The following is a 23,894-nucleotide window of genomic DNA, read 5'->3' on the forward strand; positions in this document are numbered from 1 at the left end:
TGAACTTTGTCGGACCTGCTGGAAATTTTCATATTGCAAAAATATAATAACATTGCCACTTTAGAAAAACACAAACCAACAAACCAGGCAAGAATAATGCGGCGATTCGTTTTATTGGTCAATGTACTGTATATTCTTTCGTGTTAAATGTATGAATATGCGCATCGGATTACTATAATGAATATTCGACTATTTTATAACGCGCCTATATAGACAAGCTGGGCGAAACCGATGAGGCTTTAAAAAGTTCTCATTGAGTTGAAAGAAAGAAAAATATCTTCCTTAAGGCATATGTTTGGGTTTTGTAGGCATGAAAGTAGACAAGTTGCATTTAAAATTAAATTTGGAATTACGCGATATTGATGCTCATCTTACTTTGCACACTCATGCTCTTTGGTTTATTTTCTATTTTTTTATGAACACCTTCTGTAGTTTGCAAATCTGTTATTACCTATTCATGGTTATTCTTGGAACTTGAAACAGATCTGAATAAATAAAGGTTCTTTCTGTAGCTAAAATGGTTTACAACTGTCAGCAACTACACTTCAGTACATTTATTTTTAAGACTATGCAAGAACTGTATGTCTATCGAATAAAGTGCCTTATATATTATATGATACCTTTCATATGTATTATACAGTATAGTGCATTTGATTATATAGTGCCTTTTACATCTATCGATCTAGCATGAAGTTTTTCTGTTTATGCTAAATGTAACTTATTCACATTGTATGTAGAATTACTGCATAGCGCGCAGGGCTCGTCTCAAGAATTTGCTGAAATTGACACCGAGCACTGCTACGAACTCTGAAGCCGCGGGGACATCGCGCACGTGCGACCGTTTTAAAGCAGAGAGAAAAGCCTCGTGGGATGAGCGCAGATACGCCCAAGTAGGAGATGGAACAGCAAATTGCAAGTGTGGCATCACTTTTAAATAAAATACCAAGAATACACTTTATGTGTGTCTGTCAAGTGTTTGAGTGAACTCCTCTAGTTATTTAATGCTGGGCTGCGGAGGTCGGCGACGCCCAGTTACCGTTAGCTGCATTAAGTGGGTTAGGAAATTAATGCACTCTTAAAAATAAAGGTTCCAGGGTGGTTCTACAGAGCGATACCGTGGGGAATAATTTTTTGTTTCCCAACCGACCCATCTAAATGATGGTTCCAGGAAGAACCTTTATTTATTTAGACCCGTAACAGGCTCCTTACAGTAATGAATTATATTAAATATCCATGAATAGATGGTTAACAGATTTGTGAAATACCAGTGGCTCATGAGACTCTTGCTGCATGCAATAACACAAGCAGGTTTTCTTAAGATGTTAATATCCTGCTAGTTAGCCTTCTATACATTAAAGATTGCAGTTTTCCATGTATTGTAAAGCTTTTTTAAAGCACCAAGAATCAACTTTGTATGCAGAGGACCCGTCCCAGAATAAAATGGTTCTTTGTCAAGCAATAACTGTAGGAAAAATCACAGAACCCAGTAAAGAACCTCAAAATGCTATTAAAGAACTAGGATTTTGAAGAATGTATGCATTACTTTTCTCAAACTACTGTATTGTATATACAGGATGACTTAGTGGGCCAACACAATAACATGGAGCCTTTTTAAGGAGTGTGTATGCAAATAAATGCAAAACAAGTATTCAATAATTAATTAATGGGCAGATATTAGGTAACATTTTAGCTATCCTTCATAAGTAATTATTAACAGTCTGTAAGCATTTCGTTAATTGCTCTTAGCATCAATAAACAATTATTAAACACAATAAAATTCAATTATCTTGTTTTAATATCTTGAAAAAAAACCCACAATGTATTATACTCGTATATCAGGCTATTAAATATTACTCATTTACTTAACCATAAACTGCTGGGCTCCATTTATGTTAACAGTTTGGAAGCATTTTACTTTTCAGCCTGTTTAAACAAATCTGTCTCTTTATATTTTTAGTAATTGATAAAAGTTTTTTGTACCTACCTGTGAATTGTCATTGCCTTCATGCACGCAGTGAAGTAGGCTATTCAAAAATAAACTGAAATGGATTGAATATTTAATGGTTAAATGAGAAATTCTAAATATGCCACCTTAGAATTTTATAGTTGGTTTCTTACAGATAACAATTATATTATACACTAAAAAGAAAAATAACATTTTTTTTTAAATAAAAAGAAAAACGTGGTCGAATGACAACAATTTCACTGTACACTGACAATTAGGACTCTATAAACCTATTCACATTTTTCTGTTGCATATTTGAGACTCATAAAACTTCATAATTTTTTGTTTTTTAGCAGACTTTTGTTGACAGTGTTCCACTGGGTTTTGATGGCAGCTGGTACAAGTCACAAGACTGGATGTTCCATATTACCAGAGGGGTGTCTTGTATCATTTAATAGTTTAGAAACCATCTGAATGTGGCAAGGCCTCTCGATCTGGAACTCAACACCCAAAACAGAAGCATCTCTGCTGCTCAGGCAGTTCTTTTTCCACCATGTATCGCTGACGTTAACACATGTAGACATAGCCCCGGCTTGTTTTAAAATAGTTTATTTTGCTCAAAATCCTCTTACAGTGATTCAAGTTTGTCTGCGGTTGATTTTTTTTTTTTAATTACACATTTTGCACACTTGTGTTCCCCTGCCCTGTGAAATTTAGTCTAGGAGCAGCAAATGGCAGTAATGCACAATGGGGGTTCTGTCTGTCGGCTTTAAGCACCAGTGTGGCGTCACGTAAACACTGAAGAGTCTTTTCCCAAATCACAGTGCATCGCAACAACCTGTCCTCTCAGGTCCAGTGATTATTTTATGTGAGATTTAACTTTGCACTTTTTTTGTACTTTGAAAGATTCGGCCCAATCACGCAAGTGTCTTAAGAGAGGATGTGAAGGACACCATCTTTGGCTTTTTTCGATTGGCCACTGTGAAAACATCGAAATAGCTGGAATGCTTTCAGGGCCACATAGTGTGGTAAAGTGATTATGGCTCCTCTGTTGGTAACGGAGCTGACATTCAATCTCCAGGAAGATTTTTTAATACAGTACATAGCAACAGCTGCTGCTCTTGGCCCTCCCTATCCTGAGAGGAAAGATGTTCTTGTTCCTCCCTGATCTGCTTGGCTAGCTGCTGAAAGCCCAAGTGTTTTGCAGATGGTGGCTCTGTGGTCTGGTGTGTACTAAACCGAATAAGTGAATTTCAGAAAGCATATCGCTCTTAATATCACATTCTTCTGTTCTGCCCTGAGATGAATGGCTTACAGGACAGCTGAAGTTGAGGCTGTGGCCAGCAGCATCTCACCAGATGATGTAGTCAAGGTTGACTGAGACATCTAACCATCTGAAGACAAACAATAGCAGACACCAGCACCTTGCACTTTACCATGTCTGGATCAGATTACCCCCGGCTGACTAGGACCTGCCAGACCACTGGTTATAAGATGTATGGTGCAGCTCAAACAGAGCGTTTGCTTTTCCACGGGAGATTAACTGTTTCACCTGATTTATTGCTCTAGTGAATAAACATGATCAGTGTTCATCTTTCCTATAAGTATAAGCCTGTATGCAGTTCCCGAGCTGGACAGAAGACAAAGCTTGTCAAGAGTGGTTTAATGAGTGATGAGAAAGTTTAGACTAGATTAGAAGTTTTTCTTCAGACAGAGAACCATAGACACATGGAACAAGTTACCAAGTAATGTGGCAGAGAGTAGGATTTTAGGAACATTCAAAACTCGATTTACCATTGTTTTGGAGAAATTAGGTGGATAGAACTAGCAAGCTTTGTTGGGCTGAAAGGTGTGCTCTTGTTAAAAATATTCTAAGGTTTTAAGGATAACCACATTCACAAGAAGTGTATCACTCATTAAATCACTAATGACAAACCTCCTAAAACTACTAGAAAGCACCCACTGGCCTTCAGACACATTCACATTTAGTTATCTATCAATGATGACTATGAGCTAAAGGTAATGTCACATTACACAACTTCTAGTCAGAGGGGATGTCAAACGTGACAACTGCATTTGCCGATCTCATCAACTGAGGATGTCATACTATGTCAAATTTGACAACTGTGTGACATCTTTCCAGCACAGTTCCACATTTCCAAAGTATCACAAGCTTGTCCCTTTTACTCACATCGATTAACGGTGACCATGAGAGGGCTTATCATGTATGGCGAGTTCAGCTCCAATCTCAGCCTTTCTTCTTTTTTCAATTCTGTTGTGGTACACATGAGCCTCTCTTTTGTTTGTCATCTCCAAAACACCCATGTCCCCTATTCCTCAAAGCTGCATTTTAAGCAGTGTACTTCAGGCTGAGAGGTTATTGATGACCAGCACTCATGCACAGTTCTTGTCCCTATGACCTGAATGATTTTGTTGTGATTAGTCACAGATTGTTTGGACTGAGTCAATGGAGATGTCAGACTGCACAACTGACTATCATGATATCATGCAGCTAACTGTGTCCGACCCGTTAAGATTATGTAGATGAAGTCTGCAATTGAAAATCGCTGGAAAAGTCATGTAATGTGACATGGCCTTTAGCCAACAGTTTCTATAGAACTGTCTCTACCCTCCCGTAATGATTTTGATTTGTGTCCACAATAAACCTGACAACTTGGGAAGTAGAAAAGTTTATTGTAGTTCCCTTATTTTTGTTCAACCAGCAAAAAGTTGGAAGTGGAACTGTATTAACTCCTGAGACTTGATCACTAGCTACTTGTCACTAGTGTGTCCTCTTTACTAGTGCAGGCTTTCTTGCATGTTAGCATGAGGAGCAGCAGCATAGGCAGGTGCCAGAGGCTACAGAAAAACAGCTTGCGGGCGCTCTTGCGATCGGAGTCTCTATAGAACTGGAAGCTGAGGTAGCTGATGTACAGGTTGATGGGGAGAGAGATGAGAGGGAAGGTCCAGGTGGTCACATCCAGAGCTGGGGCCAAGGCAGAAAGTCCAATGAGGGCAAGGCTGTGACGGAGAGCTACCTTCTTGCAGAGTGCTGGGTGAGTGACTGACATCATGCGGTACCCTCCTCTCGAGTAGTCTTCACGTAGATTCCAGCTCAAGGCATTGAAATGAGGAAATTGCCAGGAGTAGAGAATGGCACCCATTAGTAAGGCACCTGCGGACAGAAAGCAGGCAGGGTTAATAAAGACCTTGCAACTTAACCCAGGACAGTGGAATAAGGAAAAGGCAATAAATTGTCCTATTAGCTGCATGCATGAAGCATTGATATGAATATTAAATATACCACAAGGCAAAATAAATGCTCCTTTCCATGTGTGATGTAATAGATAAGAAAGAAAGATGTAAAAGGCACTGATACATAGATAGATAGATAGATAGATAGATAGATAGATAGATAGATAGATAGATAGATAGATAGATAGATAGATAGATAGATAGATAGATAGATAGATAGATAGATAGATAGATAGATAGATAGATCTGGTTTAACAGAAGCACAAGTAGCACAGAAATATTATAATAATAAACAACAATCCCCACAAATATACACAAGAATTGCAAAAAGGAAGAAAGAACATCAGAGTTGGAAAATGGTAAGAGAATAGTCACACAATGAGGTATTATAAAGGAATATTGCTGTAGGAACAAAGGAGCCCTACTAATGTTTCTTGACATACTTCTGTTGAATAATTTGTTGACTGTTAGTCCTCAATGCACATGTGTCGGAAAGAGTATGTGAAACATTGTTCATAATGGCGATGAGTTTTGCCTTCATTCTTTCTTCTACTACTACCTCCAGTGGGTCAAGAGTGTGTCAGACGGCTGAGACTGCCTTCTTAAATCAGCTTACTAATTCAATAGGACACACATGAAGTGATGTTACTGGCCCAGCAATCTATAGCATACACAGTCACATTTGCATTCACAGAGGTATAGAATATGTAAAGGATGCCACCATCCACATTAAAGGAGTTTCCTCTGCCATGTTCTTATGGAGTTCCTAGAGGAAGAGAAGCAGCTAATGACAGGGGTGCACACTGCTTCCAAAATAATAGGATATTATCTTCCCACAGTGGAGACAGTCTACATCTCCAGACTGAAACAAGAAGTCTTAAAGATCGTCCTATACCTGTCGTACCCCATCCACCTTATGTTTACTCTAATTCTGTCTGGTAAATGGCTTGGGCGTATTAAGAGTAGGACCGCTGTTTCATAACAATGCTTATACTTGTAAGCTGTCAGAGCTTTTAATGTAGCATTCTGATCTCTGTTTTGTCTTACTATATAATCTGGCAGTGGCGTCTGCTTGAATATGCTCAAGTGTGTTTGTTAAGCACAGTAGAGAAAAAATACTGCAACCCTCATGATGCATATTTGTAGCAATACTGGTATAAGCTTTACCAAATTTTCATTAAACTGGCAGTGTTGTGGAAATAATGTAACATCTAAAGTTTTAATTTCACAGCTATCAAGTTATGTAGCTTCTACTTTTTATTTATTTTTTTTTAATCTCATATATTAATTATGTTGGCCCCAAGGGTTGGTCTCGGTTTTGCTCAGTGTTGGGAACAAGTTATATTTCCAAGTAACAAATTAACGCTTTTATGTATATATGAGTGATTTTTGTTATGCAGTTAGGTTAGGAGAAATTTGTTTGCGATTTGTCCATTAAGGAAGACAGAAGTTTCAAGGTAAGTGATAAATGCTTCCAGGTGAAATCCGTAATACTGACTGATCACGGCACCAGAGTTGGTAAGGTTTTGCAAATGATTACCCTATGGAAGTAAGAATTTCACTGAACTGTAGATGTGATAATAATGACTATGTAACTGCAGACCTACATTAGCGTGTACAAAATAAACCATCAAGTGTTCCTCACACCGATCTACATCTCACTGAAATGGTTGATTAAGCTTCACAATTCAAAGTGTCACATACTCTTAGCTCTTCAATGTGCATCTTGCTGTAAGAAGTGTAAAATTATCTTAAATAGCAGCCAACCATTACTTAATGTAGTTGGACCTTTCCACAGCGCACACCATCTCAACGGGCTTTACTGGTAAAGTGTATTAACAAATATATTTGTGTAAAATGGGAGTAATGCTAGGTTAAATGACACCAGGGTTATACAGTCCTGGAGGTGAACCAGTAGCCTTGTACAGGCAGAGTGAATTATTGGTTAAGGCAGTTGACTAGAGTGGTGCATCTCATTAAGAGTGCAGATGATCATAAGTATATGCATTTTCATAGGTTTCAATCGCAATCTGATTATTTGGATATTTACCAGGTAACGCTTGTGGTTGGTCTGTCAGTAGGCAAACAACCGTCATGCTCTCTCAATTGCGAGAAACAGATCATAGATATGTGATACCGTACCTGCCAAATAATACAAAGAGTACACGACATGTGTTTCACCCTAATTGGGGCTCATCAGGTGTACACACCTTTGCATACCCTTATGGGGATTGAACCTCAGATCAGATTGCGATTCAGACCTATGAATGTAATATGGCGATCTTCACCCTGTCAAGTAAGTGAACCAGGCGCTGTAGCGCAACGTCCGAGGTTCGATCCCCGCAATTAATTACATAAAAAAGGCAAATTTCACTTTGCATGAAGGTGCATAACTGCACAAGCTTAGATATGAATATCTTAAGTCACTCTTATCTAGCCTGCTCGAGAGAAAATGCTAGTGTGATAATCAATCGAACTGCCTCGCTGCTTCAAAAACCTGAGCTTGATTCACGGTCCAATATGTGTGGACACTACATGTTCTCTTTGAATAGTCTCAGTTTTAATCAAATCTTATGAGTGTTACCTTAATTAACTAGTTTAAATTAGAAAAAAAAATTTTTTTAAGGAGTTTTTAAATTTTTTCTTGAGTATTGCCTTAGATGTCATTCTGCAGTCTCAGAAATTAGTCACTGTGTATGTTTTCATTTGTCTGTAAAATTCAAAAGATGTTTGCTTTGACACCTGTTAGCATACAGGAATTGGTTTATTCTTTCTCCCTATCCACTTGTTAACATTTTTCTTCAAAAAGAAGTAAATTAATCTTCTTCTTTCACCTGCTTCTGTTAGGGGTCACCACAACAGGTCACCTGTTTCCATATCTTCCTGTCCTCTCCATCTTGTTTAGTCACACCCATCACCTGCATGTCCTCTCTCACCACATTCATAACATCCTCTTAGGCCTTCCTCTTGCTTGGCAGCTCCATTCCTAACATCCTTCTACCAATATACTCAGCATCTCCCCTCTGCACATGTCCTCAAACTAACACAATCTTGCCTCTCTGGCTTTGTCTCCAAATCGTGCAACCTGAGCTGACCATCTAAGGTACTCATTTCTAATCCTGTCCATCCATGTCACACACAGGAATGGACGGGGTTAAAAATGAGTACCTTAATAACGAGGCATAAATAAGAATGAAGCCAACATAACCTTGGACCATTCTGCAACTGTGAGTGTCTGTCATAAAGAATCTGTTACTAATTACTTGGGGGGGGCCCTGTTGCATTACCTGCATTGAAATGGTATGTTCAATTAACATAAAGAAACTGGCTGGCAAAAGTAGCATAAAAACTAAAACCATGTCAATTGTTAAGATGTCTAAACTAGGATTTTATACAACATAACCTAGGTTTTTGAAAAATGTCTAACAGTTAGATCCTGGAATTCTGTGGAAGACTGGAGAGTTTCAGTGACTTCACTAGTATTTAAAAGCAATATATCTGACATGTTACAAAGTTTAGCAACATTTCTCTATTTTTTGTTTCTTGGCATTGTTTCTCTTTGGTTCACTGAGTTGCAGAGGTCAATTCAAATCCCCAATTGCAGAAGTTTTGGAGGCTGAATTGAGGACAGCAGCCCCATGACTTTTTCACTGTCCTTTCCAGTATGTGAAAGTAGTAAATGGATACTGTAAAAGGAGGTTGGGGGGGTGGGGTGGGGGGGATTAAACAGTCATGATTGTGCACCCTGCAGTAAAATAAACACCCTGCCTCTCCGCACTCTCTGACTTCAATGCCGAACCTCAAAACCACTTGAACAATACTTAACTGACACCTGTTCGGCAGAATGCATCTGTCTGTGACTTCAAAGAAGAAATTGTCATTATTTAATGACAAAACTTGCCAACCACTGTTAGCATGATCATGGGAAGACTGTGCTGCCCTTTAAAGAGAGAGCAGGCTTCTACAATATGCTGCAACCTTGCATCAGTGATGTCCACTACCTAAAATTGTAAAGGCACCTGAATGGTTCTGGACAGTATTTCAAAAGTGTCCACTGAATGTGTTATCTATTTTGAATTACTTTTTTTTCAGGCAGTGACTGATGCATAAACCCATGTCGGTTTATCCCATAAATTCTCATCTCTGGAACAAACTCTCTTTATAGCAGTCTCTGGGTGGAGGAGTCTTGCTGTACACAAGGAAGTGGTGTCTATAACCACAACTGTTGAATGAAATTGGAGGGCTAGCATTTCTGAGCCAGACTGTTCTACTAAGAGCTAGTAATAATGTAACTGCTGCAAATCACACAGGAATGTGAAAAATCTAACTTATATAGACATCTCGGGACAATGAAATCATGGCATATAGGAAGTTCATGCAAAGACATTCTTGACCATGGACAAAGAAAATTAGCTCAATGGTATCAGTGCTCATGCACTACAAATTTAAATAACAATGTGAATAGCTCTTTACAAGCTAGTGGTATAGTTCTGTTAAGGTGTCACTCTATGGAGACACTTAAATGAAATTTACTAAACTGGAGTAAGTTATGGTTAGTGGATCAATGAAGAATAAATAATGTTGAGACAAAAGGAAACAAATGCAAAGCTTTTTAAATTATTTATCATATTTTTAGTTAAGAGGCCAAGCAAAAAAAAGGGATGATGCTGATAGCTGGAAAAGTATGAGCAACTCCTATGCTGGTATATATGTCCTTCTCCTTCTACTCATTCAGGTGTCATTGGGTCCAGTTATGCTGAAAAAGGACATTCTAGAGGTTGAAAATGATCTGCTGAGATAAGGCAGCAGAGTTGGATGAGATCTAGAAATGCTGAATGCAATGAATGTTGTGGAGGTTTACTGGTTAATGTAACTTATCAATACTGTGAGGAAAAAGAGAGACAGTGCCTTAGACTTTGGGTATTGAAACCCATTTCTAAAATGAATAATACGAGAATGTACTACAATGACCGAGTGATCCCAGATTCTGTCTCTCTAGGTTAACATTTCCAGGGGTTAAGGAATGACGTCTCTGAACAAAAATTAAACCTCAGATTCAGCAGAAGCAGAGAGAATTCTTTCACAGCTATGAAACTTTGAATCAACACTTCGTTGTTGCACTGACATGAAAGGTCATGGGGAGGTTGAAAAATCATGTCTTCATATATATTAAGGACTTCAAGAAGGTTTATGATAATGTGCTCTACATATGTCGTAAAATACTACAAAAACTGGGTTTGCATGGCTGGTTCCAATATGCCACTGTATATCCTACTTTGCAGAATAAATTTTGTAGCTGCATGTAAAAGGGGGTGATCAGAAAGTTTTGTTCCTCACCTTTTAAAAGAAACATCAGCAAAAGTTTTCAGCATAATCACTGTGAACATTAGCACATCCATTATAACATTCCCAAAGTATTTCTAGGTTACTCAAAACATTCTGTCTTGCTTACGCATCCACACTTCTGCAGCTGAGTTTGTGGTTTTATCTTTGGCACATCCCATAGAGGAAATCCTTCACATTGAGAAACAAGCGGTGGACACACATCTCCAGGACTGTACAATAAGACAGGTTTGGCATCTTTTTGAATCCACAGATTCACAAAGAAACTTTTCCAATCTCATGCAGTGTGAGCTGGCACATTAATCATAGGGGGTTGTCAACAGCTTTTCTATTCAGTTTTTCTATATGATGACTGCAAACGATAACGCAAATCAGTATATAACCTGGTTAAATGAGCTTTTAAAGACATGTGATCACCTTGGACTACCTCCTTAACAACTTAAGTAAAAAATTGCGCACTTACTCTTGCCATACTGGCATGGACCTTGAATTTCTATGGTGTTGAAAAGACACTATTCTGTTTCAAATGCTGTATGGACACTAGGGTTATACAGATGTATCCAAGTTTCATTCATAGTTATGAAAAGCTTCTTAAATTTCTCCCTCTCAATATTCAATAGCTTCAGTTTCTCTTTGAAAAATTCAATGTGGTGATGCTTGATTTCAAAAATGAACATGCACAGAACCTACTCATAAAGAACTGCTTCAACTTATTAATAACAATTCCCTATAGGGCCTGCTATCTTATGTACTATCACTTAAAGCCTCCATTACAATCCGCTCTATAGGTCAGCATTTACTTCTGTCATCGATGGTGAATTCTAGCCAGAAGTTGGGTTATTTTTTTAGAGACATCGTGATATACAAGACATGTGAAGAGGGCTAGCCCTGATGCACTCTGACTAGAGAAGAATGAATCTCTGAAGGCTTCTTTCTTCTAGCATTTAATTTTGTCGTTTTCTGCATGAGGACTTGACTCCAAAACAGGCAATACACACTATAAACCGCAAATGCTACAGGCTTTTCATTCACATATTTTAGTAGAGAGGAACTTATATTTGACCACTTACAAAATCTGCACTGTACATTATCCTTTTCTGGTTCAGGTTCAGACTCTTTGAGAACTCCTATGCTCTTAAGTGGAGTCTTGTTTAAAATGGTCAGTCGTGGTTTATATCCAGCCTGGACACCAGAGAATTGAATCTTTACCAGTTGCTGATAATGATATCCACTTGACCTGATTTGAACGTGCTCAATAGTATGGATGTAAACTACAGCAGTGTAAGTGTTATGGCATCTCTACATTGGAGGTCATGATCCACTCCCAACAAACACTGGCTCGTTCTCTGCAGGCGATGTGATAGATGGTCTCAAAGAATTACAAAGGGAAAAGCTTCACCAAAATGTGTCTTGCCACAGTGTCACTTGTACTAAGAAAGACAAGATAATTTGAGAACTATTCTTAAGTGTTTTCTGTCCATGCATGAAGCAATCTATCAGCAAAAATATGTCTGTTAAAAATGTTAGCAACAATAGCAAGAAATCAAGCAAAAAAATAAATAACTACACTATCTGACACAAAGCAATGTTTGCAATTGTTTTGTAAGTTAAGTCATCTGCCTAATGTTTTCAGTCTGTGACTTGTTTCTTAGCAGCATCAGACCACCAGTGATTTATGTGGCATATACTGTATGAATACATGTTAACAACTATAATTGACAGACAATCGAATGCATTTAATTTAATAAAACAGAGGTCTGTGTTTTGAATGGTTTTGATACATACAATCACAAACAAGGGGCAGATTGAAAGAGTGGTTAGCACTGTTGCATTACAGCTCCAAAATACTGGGTTTGACTACTGGCCTGGACATTAGCTGTACAGAGTTCTCATATTCTCTGCTATGTCATCATGTTTTTTTTTTCTCTGGGTTCTCTGGTTATTTTCCCACATCTGAAGGTTGCGCAAACTGGTGATTACAAAAAAGGCCTCATTTGTGTGAATGCAAGTTGGCTTCAGTTTGCAATATGGTGGCAAACCTTTCCGCAGTTGCTTCTGCCTTTAGTATAGTGCTGTTGGGATAAGTGGTTGAATGAACACTCTTGATCAGATTATAAGTAAATTCTTACAAAAAATGAGCTTATTCTATATGATTGAGTTTGATAATTCCACCTTGCTTGGTTATACAAAGCAAAGAATACGCATGACAAATTCCCGCTTACTTGATGCTCTGCCCCAAATACTCTATTATAATAATACTAGCATACGGCGGTGTAAGAGAATAGGAACAGAAAACGGTGAGAAAGGAATTCAGAAATCAAGAAGAAATAAATACTTCTTGAAAGACGCAGTTGTGCATAGGTATTTTGGTGGAGAAAACAGAATCGCTGCAACATGGGTGTGACATGTCGGGGCATTGTATCGTCGTAAATCCTGCCTAGCGGTTTCCTTGAAAACCATTCGTACAGATGCTGTTGGATTGGACTGAGCGATTTCATGCATGTGTTTGTATGATTTAGCGAAGGGGTTGATGGTTCTGAGCATGGAATCTAGCTGGAGAAGTACATTTTCGCTGCATGCAGAGTTTGCTTTATTTTTTAAGCGTACTTCAGTAGCTTGCGCTGTGTCAAAAACATACAACTGTCCATATCCTGGAGAGGTAGAACTGTTAGTGTATAGTGGAGAGATTTGGTGATAAATTTGCCCGTGTATTTTAAAACAGTATGGTCCGTGGCCAGGAGGTTGAGTTATCTGTGCACCCATGGAAGCAAACGCTAGAGAAGGGTTGTATTCTCGAATGTGTTCACGATAATTTTTAGCTTCTGATGTTTGCAGTGTAAGAAGCTGTTGTAAAGACACAGGTGGCTCCCGCAAGGGTGGTAAAGCTACTTTACCGTTGTGGCAGCACCTTGAGTACTTGTAGGATGTATTACGCTCAGCAGGCCAGTATAGTACATGACATGAAAGACGACGAATAGGAATCGAGAAATGCCGTGTCGGCTGCGTGTGGGCGGGACCGGTTTTGAAGTGGAAGCATGACGAACCAGAAGAGAAATATATATAAGAGATTGTCATATAATTAACAATACAAGCGTTATCAGATCTAAAGGGAAACTTTTAATGATCCCATAGGTTCAATGAGTTAATATTGTTACATGCACAAAGTACAGTGAAATTTTTATTTGCATGTGCTAATCAACATTCAGCATGTTGCCAATGTCTGGTGCGTGATACTTGATCTTTATTACATCAGTTTGGGGATAGCACCTAACGCTTATAGTAACAAAATATCCTTGATACAAGATTCTGTTAAGATGAACGAAATATAACATGATAAACATAGTGAATCATATTACTAGTACCATCTTTCTCTGTTGTAAACTTTACCAATTTAGCAGACAGACCCGAGTACTATCACTGGTAGAGAGGCAAACAAAGCTTTTGCTGGAGAATTGGACTGTGGGCTAAACCATGGAGGCAAAACGTGCAGAATTGGCCTGGCTACCATACACTGTGAACACACAGTACCACAGGCAGTATGGATCATTAAATAATACATACCTGATTACTAAAAGACAGAGGATAGTGAAGCTTTTCCAAGATATACATTATTATTATTATTATTATTATTATTATTATATGTTAACAGTATACAGAGTAGAAACTTAAAAAGTCTCTTTGGTTTACAAATGAGTATTTTAATCAGTTTCAAACCGATATTATGAAGTACATGGACCCCAAGAAAAACAGTAAGATAAGCTTAAACTGCATGGTGAGATCTCTATACTCTGCAATTGATTGGTGAACTTCTGTTTACTTTTTTCTTTTTGTCTCCATTCACTATTTTGCAACATTAAAAATGCTTCCAATGTCTTGGCAAATTCATTACTTTACAACACTCGGTGTGTTTGCTTTTATTTTTTTAATGTTGCAGTTTGTGGTTTTGTTTTGGACTAAGAATCGTCACACTGTTTTCTCCTGCAGAACTGCAGTTCATTGTCAATAGTCAATACATGTACTGTACAGCAAAGTTTTTTGTTGGCTCATTTTTCTTGGGTTGACTTTACACCTGTCTGCTTGAACAATAAGAAAGTTGTATGTTCAATTATGTGATCTTTATTGGACTGGTCGAATGCTTTGCAAATGGTCAAATTGTTCATGTAGAACAAGTGAATGCTTATTTTATAGTTACAGTATACTATGCTGCACAGTAGGCGAGTTTGTGAAGCATTTTAAACTAATAAGCTACAGGATAAAAAGATGCAACGTGTGAGAAAAGGTTTTACACTGTTAATTATCACAATGGTCCTGTAAATGTCACAGTAAAATGAAACAAAGTGGGACTAAAAACTTCAGGAACAACAACCATATCATAGAGATACTGCATGGAAGCATGAAACTGTCAATGAGCTGCACTTGAGGTCCACCTATGTGAAGAGCTTTAGGTTATAGAGTTTGGCAGTTATTGTCTGCAAAATGTCTGCCCAAGAAACAAATTAATTCTAATAGATTAAAAGGGGTTAACAAGAATGGAAAAAAAAATCTACATACCCGCACCCAGGCTTCCTGTTGCCGCTGTCCAGCCCATGACAGGTGGAATTGCACCCACCAATGCCCCTACCCAGGTATTAGCAATGCTCAGCCTCTTCAAAGGAGTGTAGCAGCAGGTGTACAGGAAGATGTTAAAGGCACCAAGGGCTCCAGTAAGGGGGTTCACACCAAAGGTGAGAAGGGCAATGCCAGGAACGGTACAAGCCCCTGCAAATGTCACCGCATGAAGAGGACTGGAAAGGAGAGAAATATGCAAAATGATAAACTTAAAAGGAAAAGTTAAAAGATAAAAATTAAAAAATGGAAAAATATAAACTTTAATTTGAAATGCTGCCCATACAATCATAACCTGGTTCTGTCTCAAAGATTACAAGCAGTGTGTGTGATGTGTAACTAGACATTCATGCAGTCACTTCCATTTTAAGTTACCCCAGATTCAGGGATGTGACAAAAGTCCCCAACACTAACAGCAATTATAAACACGCAGCAAAGAAAACTCCCTCTATATTATACACTGATAACTCAATTCAAACACTGCTGACCTATAAGTTTTAAATTGGCCTGCTCTGAGTGGATATGTGCATAAGGATAAACTGTCATGTTCCAGTGCTGCTAGGAATTATTTTGTGACTGAATATTTTTATGTGGGTTTAATGATGAATGAATGGATAGCACACTGAGAAGCTGATTTAATCTGCTATACTAAGTACTAAAATGTAGAGAGACATATATTCTCAGACTCACTTAAGGGAACACTCAACAGCTATTACTGTCTACATATTATAACCTTTACCTTTTTATTTTTTGTACTACCGTATATTCTCACGTATAAGTCGGGTCTTGAAACCTGAAAAGTCGATCATAAAATCAAACCCTGACTTATACGCCCGTTCAAAAATGCAACAATTTTTTTTTTTTTTACATCTTCTTGCCTCTTCCAATCTTGCACCAGTTTCTCAGGCACATCGGATTTTGTTGCAGCAGCGCAGTTACCAATTTCTTTTGCCACTTCAACGACTTTTAATTTAAAACCAGCTTCATATATTTTCTTCTGATTGAATGCTCCATCGTAGATAAGGGATGCTCTTACGATAAAGGTGTATGAGGGTGTGAGATACAAAAAAAAAACAAAAAAACGTGCGAACGTCGCTTTGGATTAGTCCGTGTATTCAGGAACAATAGTGAGAGAGAGAGAGAGAGAGAGAGAGAGAGAGAGAGAGGTTAGGAGCACACGCTGATATAGTGCATTGCCACACCAACATGGAAAAGAAAGGCTGTGTTCTCCGTGGTTACTCTCTCAGGTGGGCGTTGGCATATCATAATTCCTTGTACCAATAACATGAGTTTTCCACATTCGATTTATACAACCGACATTATCGGAAATTATATGTGACTTATCCGCGAGTATATATGGTAACTATTATGATATCTGATTTCTGTATATTTACTTATGTTGTATTTTGTGATGCTTATTTTCTTTCTCCACCACCACTCTGGTAAAGCATGGATACCTGCACTTTTTGGACTGTGAATCAACTGAGATCATACCACACCTTCAAGTCTCTAACACCACAGACTAATACAAAGAGCAAAACAAGGGAGAAAAATCAATACGGTGGCTGCCTAAGAAGAGATTGTGGTGAACCTGTTACATCAGTCATCATGATTAAGTCATTCTCAGTGTCAGACAAAATTAGGAGCCTTGCATTATTAGGTATTATATAACAGGCATAAGGCTGGTTCTTGCAAAAATCTACATTAAGGCTTTCCTGCCATAAAAATTACTACCTTCCATCTGCTTTTGTGCATTATCATATAAAGAGGAGAGTCTCAAAGACAGAAAGACACTAAACCAGTGAAAAACCATTAATGTATAGTGTAAAATGTATTTTGACATCCATTAGTCAGAAGGGGAATATTTTCTGAAAAAGTGGAAAAGGTTTTGAGAAATAACCATAATAAAGGGTCAGTTGCTTAAATAATTTGATTAACAGTCAGGCTTGTTTTAGGCCAGCATTCCAAATTGTAAGTAACTTTGGCATACGTTCCTCCGGATTTATAGGCACATCATGCCACATCAAAGGAAATTCTGGGAAAGCTCAGACCGAAATGTGTTATGAAACCATTTCTAGGATTCTGTGACGCCACTGAACCACAGTCTTAACAAAATTGTCCAAAGGAAGGACAGAATGCATTTCACTTGTACCTCGGATAAATGTCAGTTAAAACTAAATTATCAGGAATATACAAGATAAAAAAAGAAACTAAAAAAAAAAAAAAACTAATTGGAGAGACGGCAGAACAGCAAAGCAGAAAACCATCTCTTACTAATATTATTATTCCTGGATACTCTTCAAGAATTCTGCAGCAATGTTCTATGGACAACTGAGTAAAAGTAAAAATTTCTATCCCACACAGGACTGATAAGGACAGAGAAAAAACTAACATTAAATTTTACTGTTAGGCACAATTCAGGTTTTGGCCTGTGTAAGCTTTGCTGAATCGGGACCAGGACAAAGTTCAATTAATAAAGAAAGCATGAATGCTATTTTTTTTTTTTTTTACAAGAGTGTAAGCAAGTAACCATTAAAATGAAAAAAAGAAACAAAAAATTACAGTTTTGTAATGGTTTAGTCTAAGCCCTGACCTATAGCCCACTGACCCATTGTATCAGGACACAAACAAACAGTTCATGTTTAAAAAAACATGTGTAGCACTGAGCTGAAGCAGGTCGGCAAAGTATACTTATGTCAAATTCATTCACCGATTGGTAACTGCAGAAATTGTTTAGATGCATTTTATATACTAAGGAGGCAATTAGTATTTCACATGGATTTAATTTTCTTTAATACATTAAATGCATATAAGAAAGTTGTGTTATAAGTTCATTCAGTATCTCATTTTAATCTGATATAACTAGGGGGCTCCGCCCCCTGCTCGCTTCGCTCGCCAACCCCTGGTGTTGGGAATGACAAAGAGCGTGATGTATGAATGAGATATAGAATAGTGTGACGGTGTAGATGATGCAAATAGAAAGCACCCAATAAAGTGTGTGGCACAGTGTAAAGGTTTATTTGAAAATTTCTTTGTACACGCCGTTTAAGTGTAAAAGGTAATTCCAGCTCAGAACTTGTAAGGTCATTTAAGATGGTTATTGTTGTGATCAGAGTCAAGTTTGTCAGAGCTTAGAAAGAGTTGTGTGTTTCCAGGAAGTAATGGAATGACTTGGGTATTTATGTTTTCCACATTAATATTTTTTGGACATAATATAGTGCGTTGTGTTAAAAGGGGCATTTGGTCTAATGAGATTGCTGTTCCAAATCTCTCTGTAACTAAGTCGTCGCAGATAAAGGCTTGAGGAATTGTAATAATATGCGGGTGAAGTCCATCTGTATTAGTGAGTGTACCATCTCTCAGTTGTAATAAGCAATTGTTATGATCTGGTTCTGGACATCGTATCTTTTTTACTAACTGTATCTTTTGAAAGCAATGCCAATTGTCTGCGTATTTTAAGGTGCACTGAACAATAGCTGAGTGAATGGCATCTGGAAGAATAGCTAATCACTGTCTAAAATCTCCTCCTCATAAAAGTACCTTTCCTCCAAATAGAATATTATTATTCATAAACGTTTGTTCATGCCATTGAACATTCATCAATAAACAACATTTTTTCAAGACGGATGTCACGTGCAGTGCCACCGTTAATGTTCATAGTGGATTCCGATTTGTAGGATCTAATGTAGTTGATAAAGATTTCACTTTCAGGTACATCGTCAGTTATAAGCCTCTGTAGATATTCAGTATATGAATGTAAAGAAGGCAGTCTAATTTGACCCTTTTGACAACAACGTGTAAATGTATAACTTGTATTGCCAGTTGTTTCTTCAGGGAAGTGAACTAAATGACAATGATTGCAAATGACATTCATTAATCCGAATGAATTTTCCTGGTGTATGTTTTGCTTGTGCCGTTTGAGAGGCGCGTTGTTGCATGTGTAGTATTTGGGACGTGTTGTTTTGGAGCTGTAATCGATTTGCCTGTGCTGTGTGAGAAGCCCGTTGTAGCCTTCGCTGCCATTAACGTATGTCTGAGACGGGAGGTGTTTCGTTTTGAATCCGTGCCTGTTGCGATGCAGCACTTTGATTGATAGTTTGCGTCATGTGGATCTAGGATGTAGATTTGTGCATATTTGCGTTGTTGATTTGTTTCAGGGTGCACTGTTCCAACGCGATGCAGTATTTGTGCACATATGCGAAAGTAGTATGGGCCATTGCCTTTTGGTGGCCTGATATTTACTCCGGTATATGCAAAAGCAAATGAACCATTGTAGGATCTAATGCAGTTCATAAAGTTTTTACTTTTAGGTACATCGTTAGTTAGAAGCTTTAGTTGAGCTTTGCGTTTTTGGAGTCGAGACATTTTTTCTTTTAGAAATATGGATAAGTAATAAGGAGTATTGCACTCACTGTTAATATGGAGCCTTTTCTGCGGTTGAACGGTTAATAGTGCCTTATTGTAATGAGATCCACCTATGCTGCATAGCCGTCTATTTTGTTGTTTCTTTCGTTTTCGTGTGTTTGTTCCTGTTATCCTTTCCTTTTCGTTTTGTACCCGTGACCGTGTATTCATGACTTGTTTCTTTCTCAGCATGCGAAATATGGATAAGTAATAAGAAGGATCGCAGTCACTGTTAATATGTTTCTTTTTCTGCAGTTGAACGGTTAATAGTGCTTTATTGTAAGGAGATCCACCAATGCTGACACCTATGCTGTCTAGTGTGAAGGTGTTGATGTTCACTTTAGAATATGTGGCTTTGGGCGTCACTTCTTATGGATGTGTGTGTGTGTGTGTGTGTTGGGGGGGTTGAGGATTGTTGTCGCGCGAGCGTCTTCTTTCTTTTTGTGTTCCTGTGTCTTGTTGAATCCCCCTCTTTGTGTGTGTCCCGTCCCTTGCTTGTAGGGTCTGTGGGGTGGTTTTGTGTTCTTTTTTTTGTGTTCCATGGGCTTGTTGAATCCCCCTCTTGGTGTGTGTCCCGTCCGGTGCCTTTTGGGGGGGGGGGGGGGGGGGGTGCCTTGCTGTTGTGCGCGAGCCTCTTTTTTTTTTTTTTTTTTTTTTTGGGTCTAGTTTCGTGTGCAATGTGTTTCGTGCTTTGCTTGCGTTTGAATACTTTTTTATGTGCCGTTTCCTTTTTTCGGTGCTCTTTGCGCCTCATTTCTCAATTTTTCCTGTGCTCACTCCTTTTTTCTGTGGTCTTGTCTGCCTCTCGCGGCCCCTCATCCGCCTCTCTCGCCCTCTTCTATCCGCCTTTCTCGGCTCCTCAGCCGACCCTCACGGACTCTTTTTGCGCCTGCGCAGTACGTCTTTTTGCAGCTACGGCCCATTGCCGGATGTGCCTGCGTCCATCATCCGGTTTAGCATTCTCGGTTAGTAATATGGATTTGTTGTTTAAAATATAAAATAATGCAGAGTATTTTCATTTACACTCTAGCTATTACAGCTAACTACATTAGTTGTCAAGTTGCATTGTGTCATTGCCGGTTACCAAAGTAAAATCTGCACAGTAATCTCTCAGAACAAATCATTAATACCTTTTTATATACCTACGAACATGGTTCCTCTGATATTCTTCTATTGGGCCTCTAAGCAGTATAACTATGCATAAAAAACTGTACGCATAACATTTTCTGGAATACAATGATGCAAATATCTCACCTCCCCCAAAAAAAGACTGGTAATTACAATTCCATATAAGTGCTGGGTGGTATACCGGTTCATACCAAAAACCGTTTTTTATTTTTGTTATGGTATAGATTTTTCTGATACCGCAACAATGGTGTATTTTGCCTAAACAACGCTCAGAACGTGGCACAGAGGGAAACTGTTTAAGGGGGGGCCTTTTTTCACTGCTACACCGCTAAACACACATGCAACGGAATACGTGTGTTAGTGCAGGTGTTCCGCGGGGGCTCTTTTTTACTGCTATACCTCTAAACAGGCATGCAACGGAGTACATGCGGTAGTGGAGGTATTGCATGGTGAAAATGGACAGAGAACATTCCGAAACTTAAGCTGTAGCAGACGATAAAGTTGAACATGATGACACACAAGAACTTTTGCCAAAAAAAGGAGTCACGTTTGTTGTCTGGAGATACTTTGCTTTTAAAAGGTCGGATGTGGACCATTATGTTCAAATGTGTGAATACTGTTTCTATACTACAAGCCAACTTGTTGTAGTTTTATTTTTTTCTATACTGTGTAATGTACCTGGGTACTGTGTAATTGTGTGATGACATGTTGACTTTATTCTCGACAATTCTACTTTATTCTCACCGTTTTTATGTACATGTGCTTTCTCAATTGTTTTATTTTTAATAAATTTGCAAAAATCTCAAGTAAACCTTTTTCACGTTGTCATGATGGGGTGTTATGTGTAGAATTCTGAGGAAAAAAATGAATTTAATCCATTTTGAATAAGGCTGTAACATAACAAAATGTGGAAAAAGTGATGCGCTGTGAATACTTTCCGGATGCACTGTATGTGCATATATACATATATATATATATATATATATACATATACACACACACTGAATGCACGCTAAGGAGATGCGGACAAATCAGCTGCTGCTACCGCGCTGCATATTCTGCATGTCGCACTGCGCGACAATCACTTAAAAGCCTGTACAGCAGCTGCTGCTACCGAGCTGCGTGTTCTGCATGTCGCACTGCGCGACGATCATTTAAAAGCCTGTACAGCAGCTGTCCTTTTGTCTCATTTCCTTGTCTCCCGGGACGTTAAGGTGTCTGCGAGAAATTGTAAGTAGGGCGTGACGTGCAAGTAGTCTCGCGGGACTTCAAAGTTTCTCTTCAAAGAGAATAAAATTTTTTTATGTAACAGATACACACACATATATACAGGTGCTGGTCATAAAATTAGAATATCATGACAAAGTTGATTTATTTCAGTAATTCCATTCAAAAAGTGAAACTTGTATATTAAATTCATTCATTACACACAGACTGATGTATTTCAAATGTTTATTTCTTTTAATGTTGATGATTATAACTGACAACTAATGAAAGTTCCAAATTCAGTATCTCGGAAAATTAGAATATCAATTAAGATCAATGCAAAAAAAGGATTTTTAGAAATGTTGGCCAACTGAAAGGTATGAACATGAAAAGTATGAGCATGTACAGCACTCAATATTTAGGTGGGGCTCCTTTGGCCTGGATTACTGCAGCAATGTGTCGTTCCATGGAGTCGATCAGTCTGTGGCACTGCTCAGGTGTTATGAGAGCCCATGTTGCTCTGATAGTGTCCTTCAGCTCTTCTGAATTGTTGGGTCTGGCGTATTGCATCTTCCTCTTCTCAATACCCCATAGATTTTCTATGGGGTTAAGGTCAGGCGAGTTTGCTGGCCAATCAAGAACAGGGTACTACCATGGTCCTTAAACCAGGTACTGGTAGCTTTGGCACTGTGTGAAGGTGCCAGGTCCTGTTGGAAAATGAAATCTGCATCTCCATAAAATTCGTCAGCAGCAGGAAGCATGAAGTGCTCTAAAACTTCCTGATAGATGGCTGCGTTGACCGTGGACCTCAGAAAACACAATGGACCAACACCAGCAGATGACATGGCACCCCAAACCATCACTGACTGTGGAAACTTTACACTGGACTTCACGCAACGTTGATTCTGTACCTCTCCTCTCTTCCTCCAAACTCTGGGACCTTGATTTCCAAAGGAAATGCAAAATTTACTTTCATCAGAGAACATAACTTTGGACCACTCAGCAGCAGTCCAGTCCTTTTTGTCTTTAGCCCAGGCGAGATGCTTCTGACGCTGTCTCTTGTTCAAGAGTGGCTTGACACAAGGAATGCGACAGCTGAAACCCATGTCTTGCATACGTCTGTGCGTGGTGGTTCTTGAAGCACTAACTCGAGCTGCAGTCCACTATTTGTGAATCTCCCCCACATTTTTGAATGGGTTTTGTTTCACAATCCTCTCCAGGGTGTGGTTATCCCTATTGCTTGTGCACTTTCTTCTACCACATCTTGTCCTTCCCTTCGTCTCTCTATTAATGTGCTTGGACACATCAGTCTGTGTGTAATAAATGAATCTAATATACAAGTTTCAGGTTTTGAATGGAATTACTGAAATAAATCAATTTTGTCATGATATTCTAATTTTATGACCAGCACCTGTATGTATGTATATATATATATATATATATATATATATATGTGTGTGTGTGTGTATCACCCCAGGTTAAGAAGGGGTGAAAGTGCTTACCTTCTCCTCCTCTCATCCCTCTGCAGCACCAAGTAGATGCCCAGGGAGTCCACCCCTTCCACTCTCACGCTTTTAAAGACTACCTCTGCTGGAAGGAAGCAATCAGTTCTGAACCGACTGCACCATACAGCGGAACTCCCTAAAACCTAGTCAAACACATTGTTGGAGACAGACAGCTTTCTTTTCCTCAGTTTCTTTTGTTGTTTATTATAGTGGCATGCATACGGGCCCATTTTGTTTGTTTTAGGTGGGACGTACAAGGAAGAGCTCTGATCAATAGGGTAAATTAACAAATGAAGAAGGAGAGGTGATCTAGACAGTGAAAAGAGATAGCATGATATGAGGCGTGCACAGTGAGTTGTGAAGTAGAAGGTAAAGCAAGTGCGCTATAAAGCTCAAGTCTGGGTGCCTGGCACTGTGGATTTGAGCATTGGTGCTGCTTTGTTAAAAGTACAATTGGAGGGACAGATCAGTAGAGAATAAAGTGGTATTCTCTGTTATAGAAA

General features: G+C 38.6%; 1 protein-coding gene across 1 annotated transcript in view; it reads right to left on the bottom strand.

Annotated features, from left to right (window-relative positions):
• Positions 1-2,538: 2,538 nt before the first annotated feature.
• Positions 2,539-23,894, bottom strand: part of LOC114664449 (protoheme IX farnesyltransferase, mitochondrial) — a 170,995-nt gene continuing 149,639 nt past the window's right edge. The window contains exons 6-7 of the mRNA XM_028818528.2: positions 15,095-15,327; positions 2,539-5,120 (exon numbers count right to left, since the gene is read on the bottom strand). Coding sequence (XP_028674361.2) covers positions 4,714-5,120; positions 15,095-15,327 — 640 coding nt within the window. The 3' untranslated portion in view covers positions 2,539-4,713. The remainder of the gene's footprint in view (positions 5,121-15,094; positions 15,328-23,894) is intronic.

Source organism: Erpetoichthys calabaricus, chromosome 14, assembly GCF_900747795.2.
Source record: "Erpetoichthys calabaricus chromosome 14, fErpCal1.3, whole genome shotgun sequence".
Taxonomy (NCBI): Eukaryota; Metazoa; Chordata; class Cladistia; order Polypteriformes; family Polypteridae; genus Erpetoichthys; species Erpetoichthys calabaricus.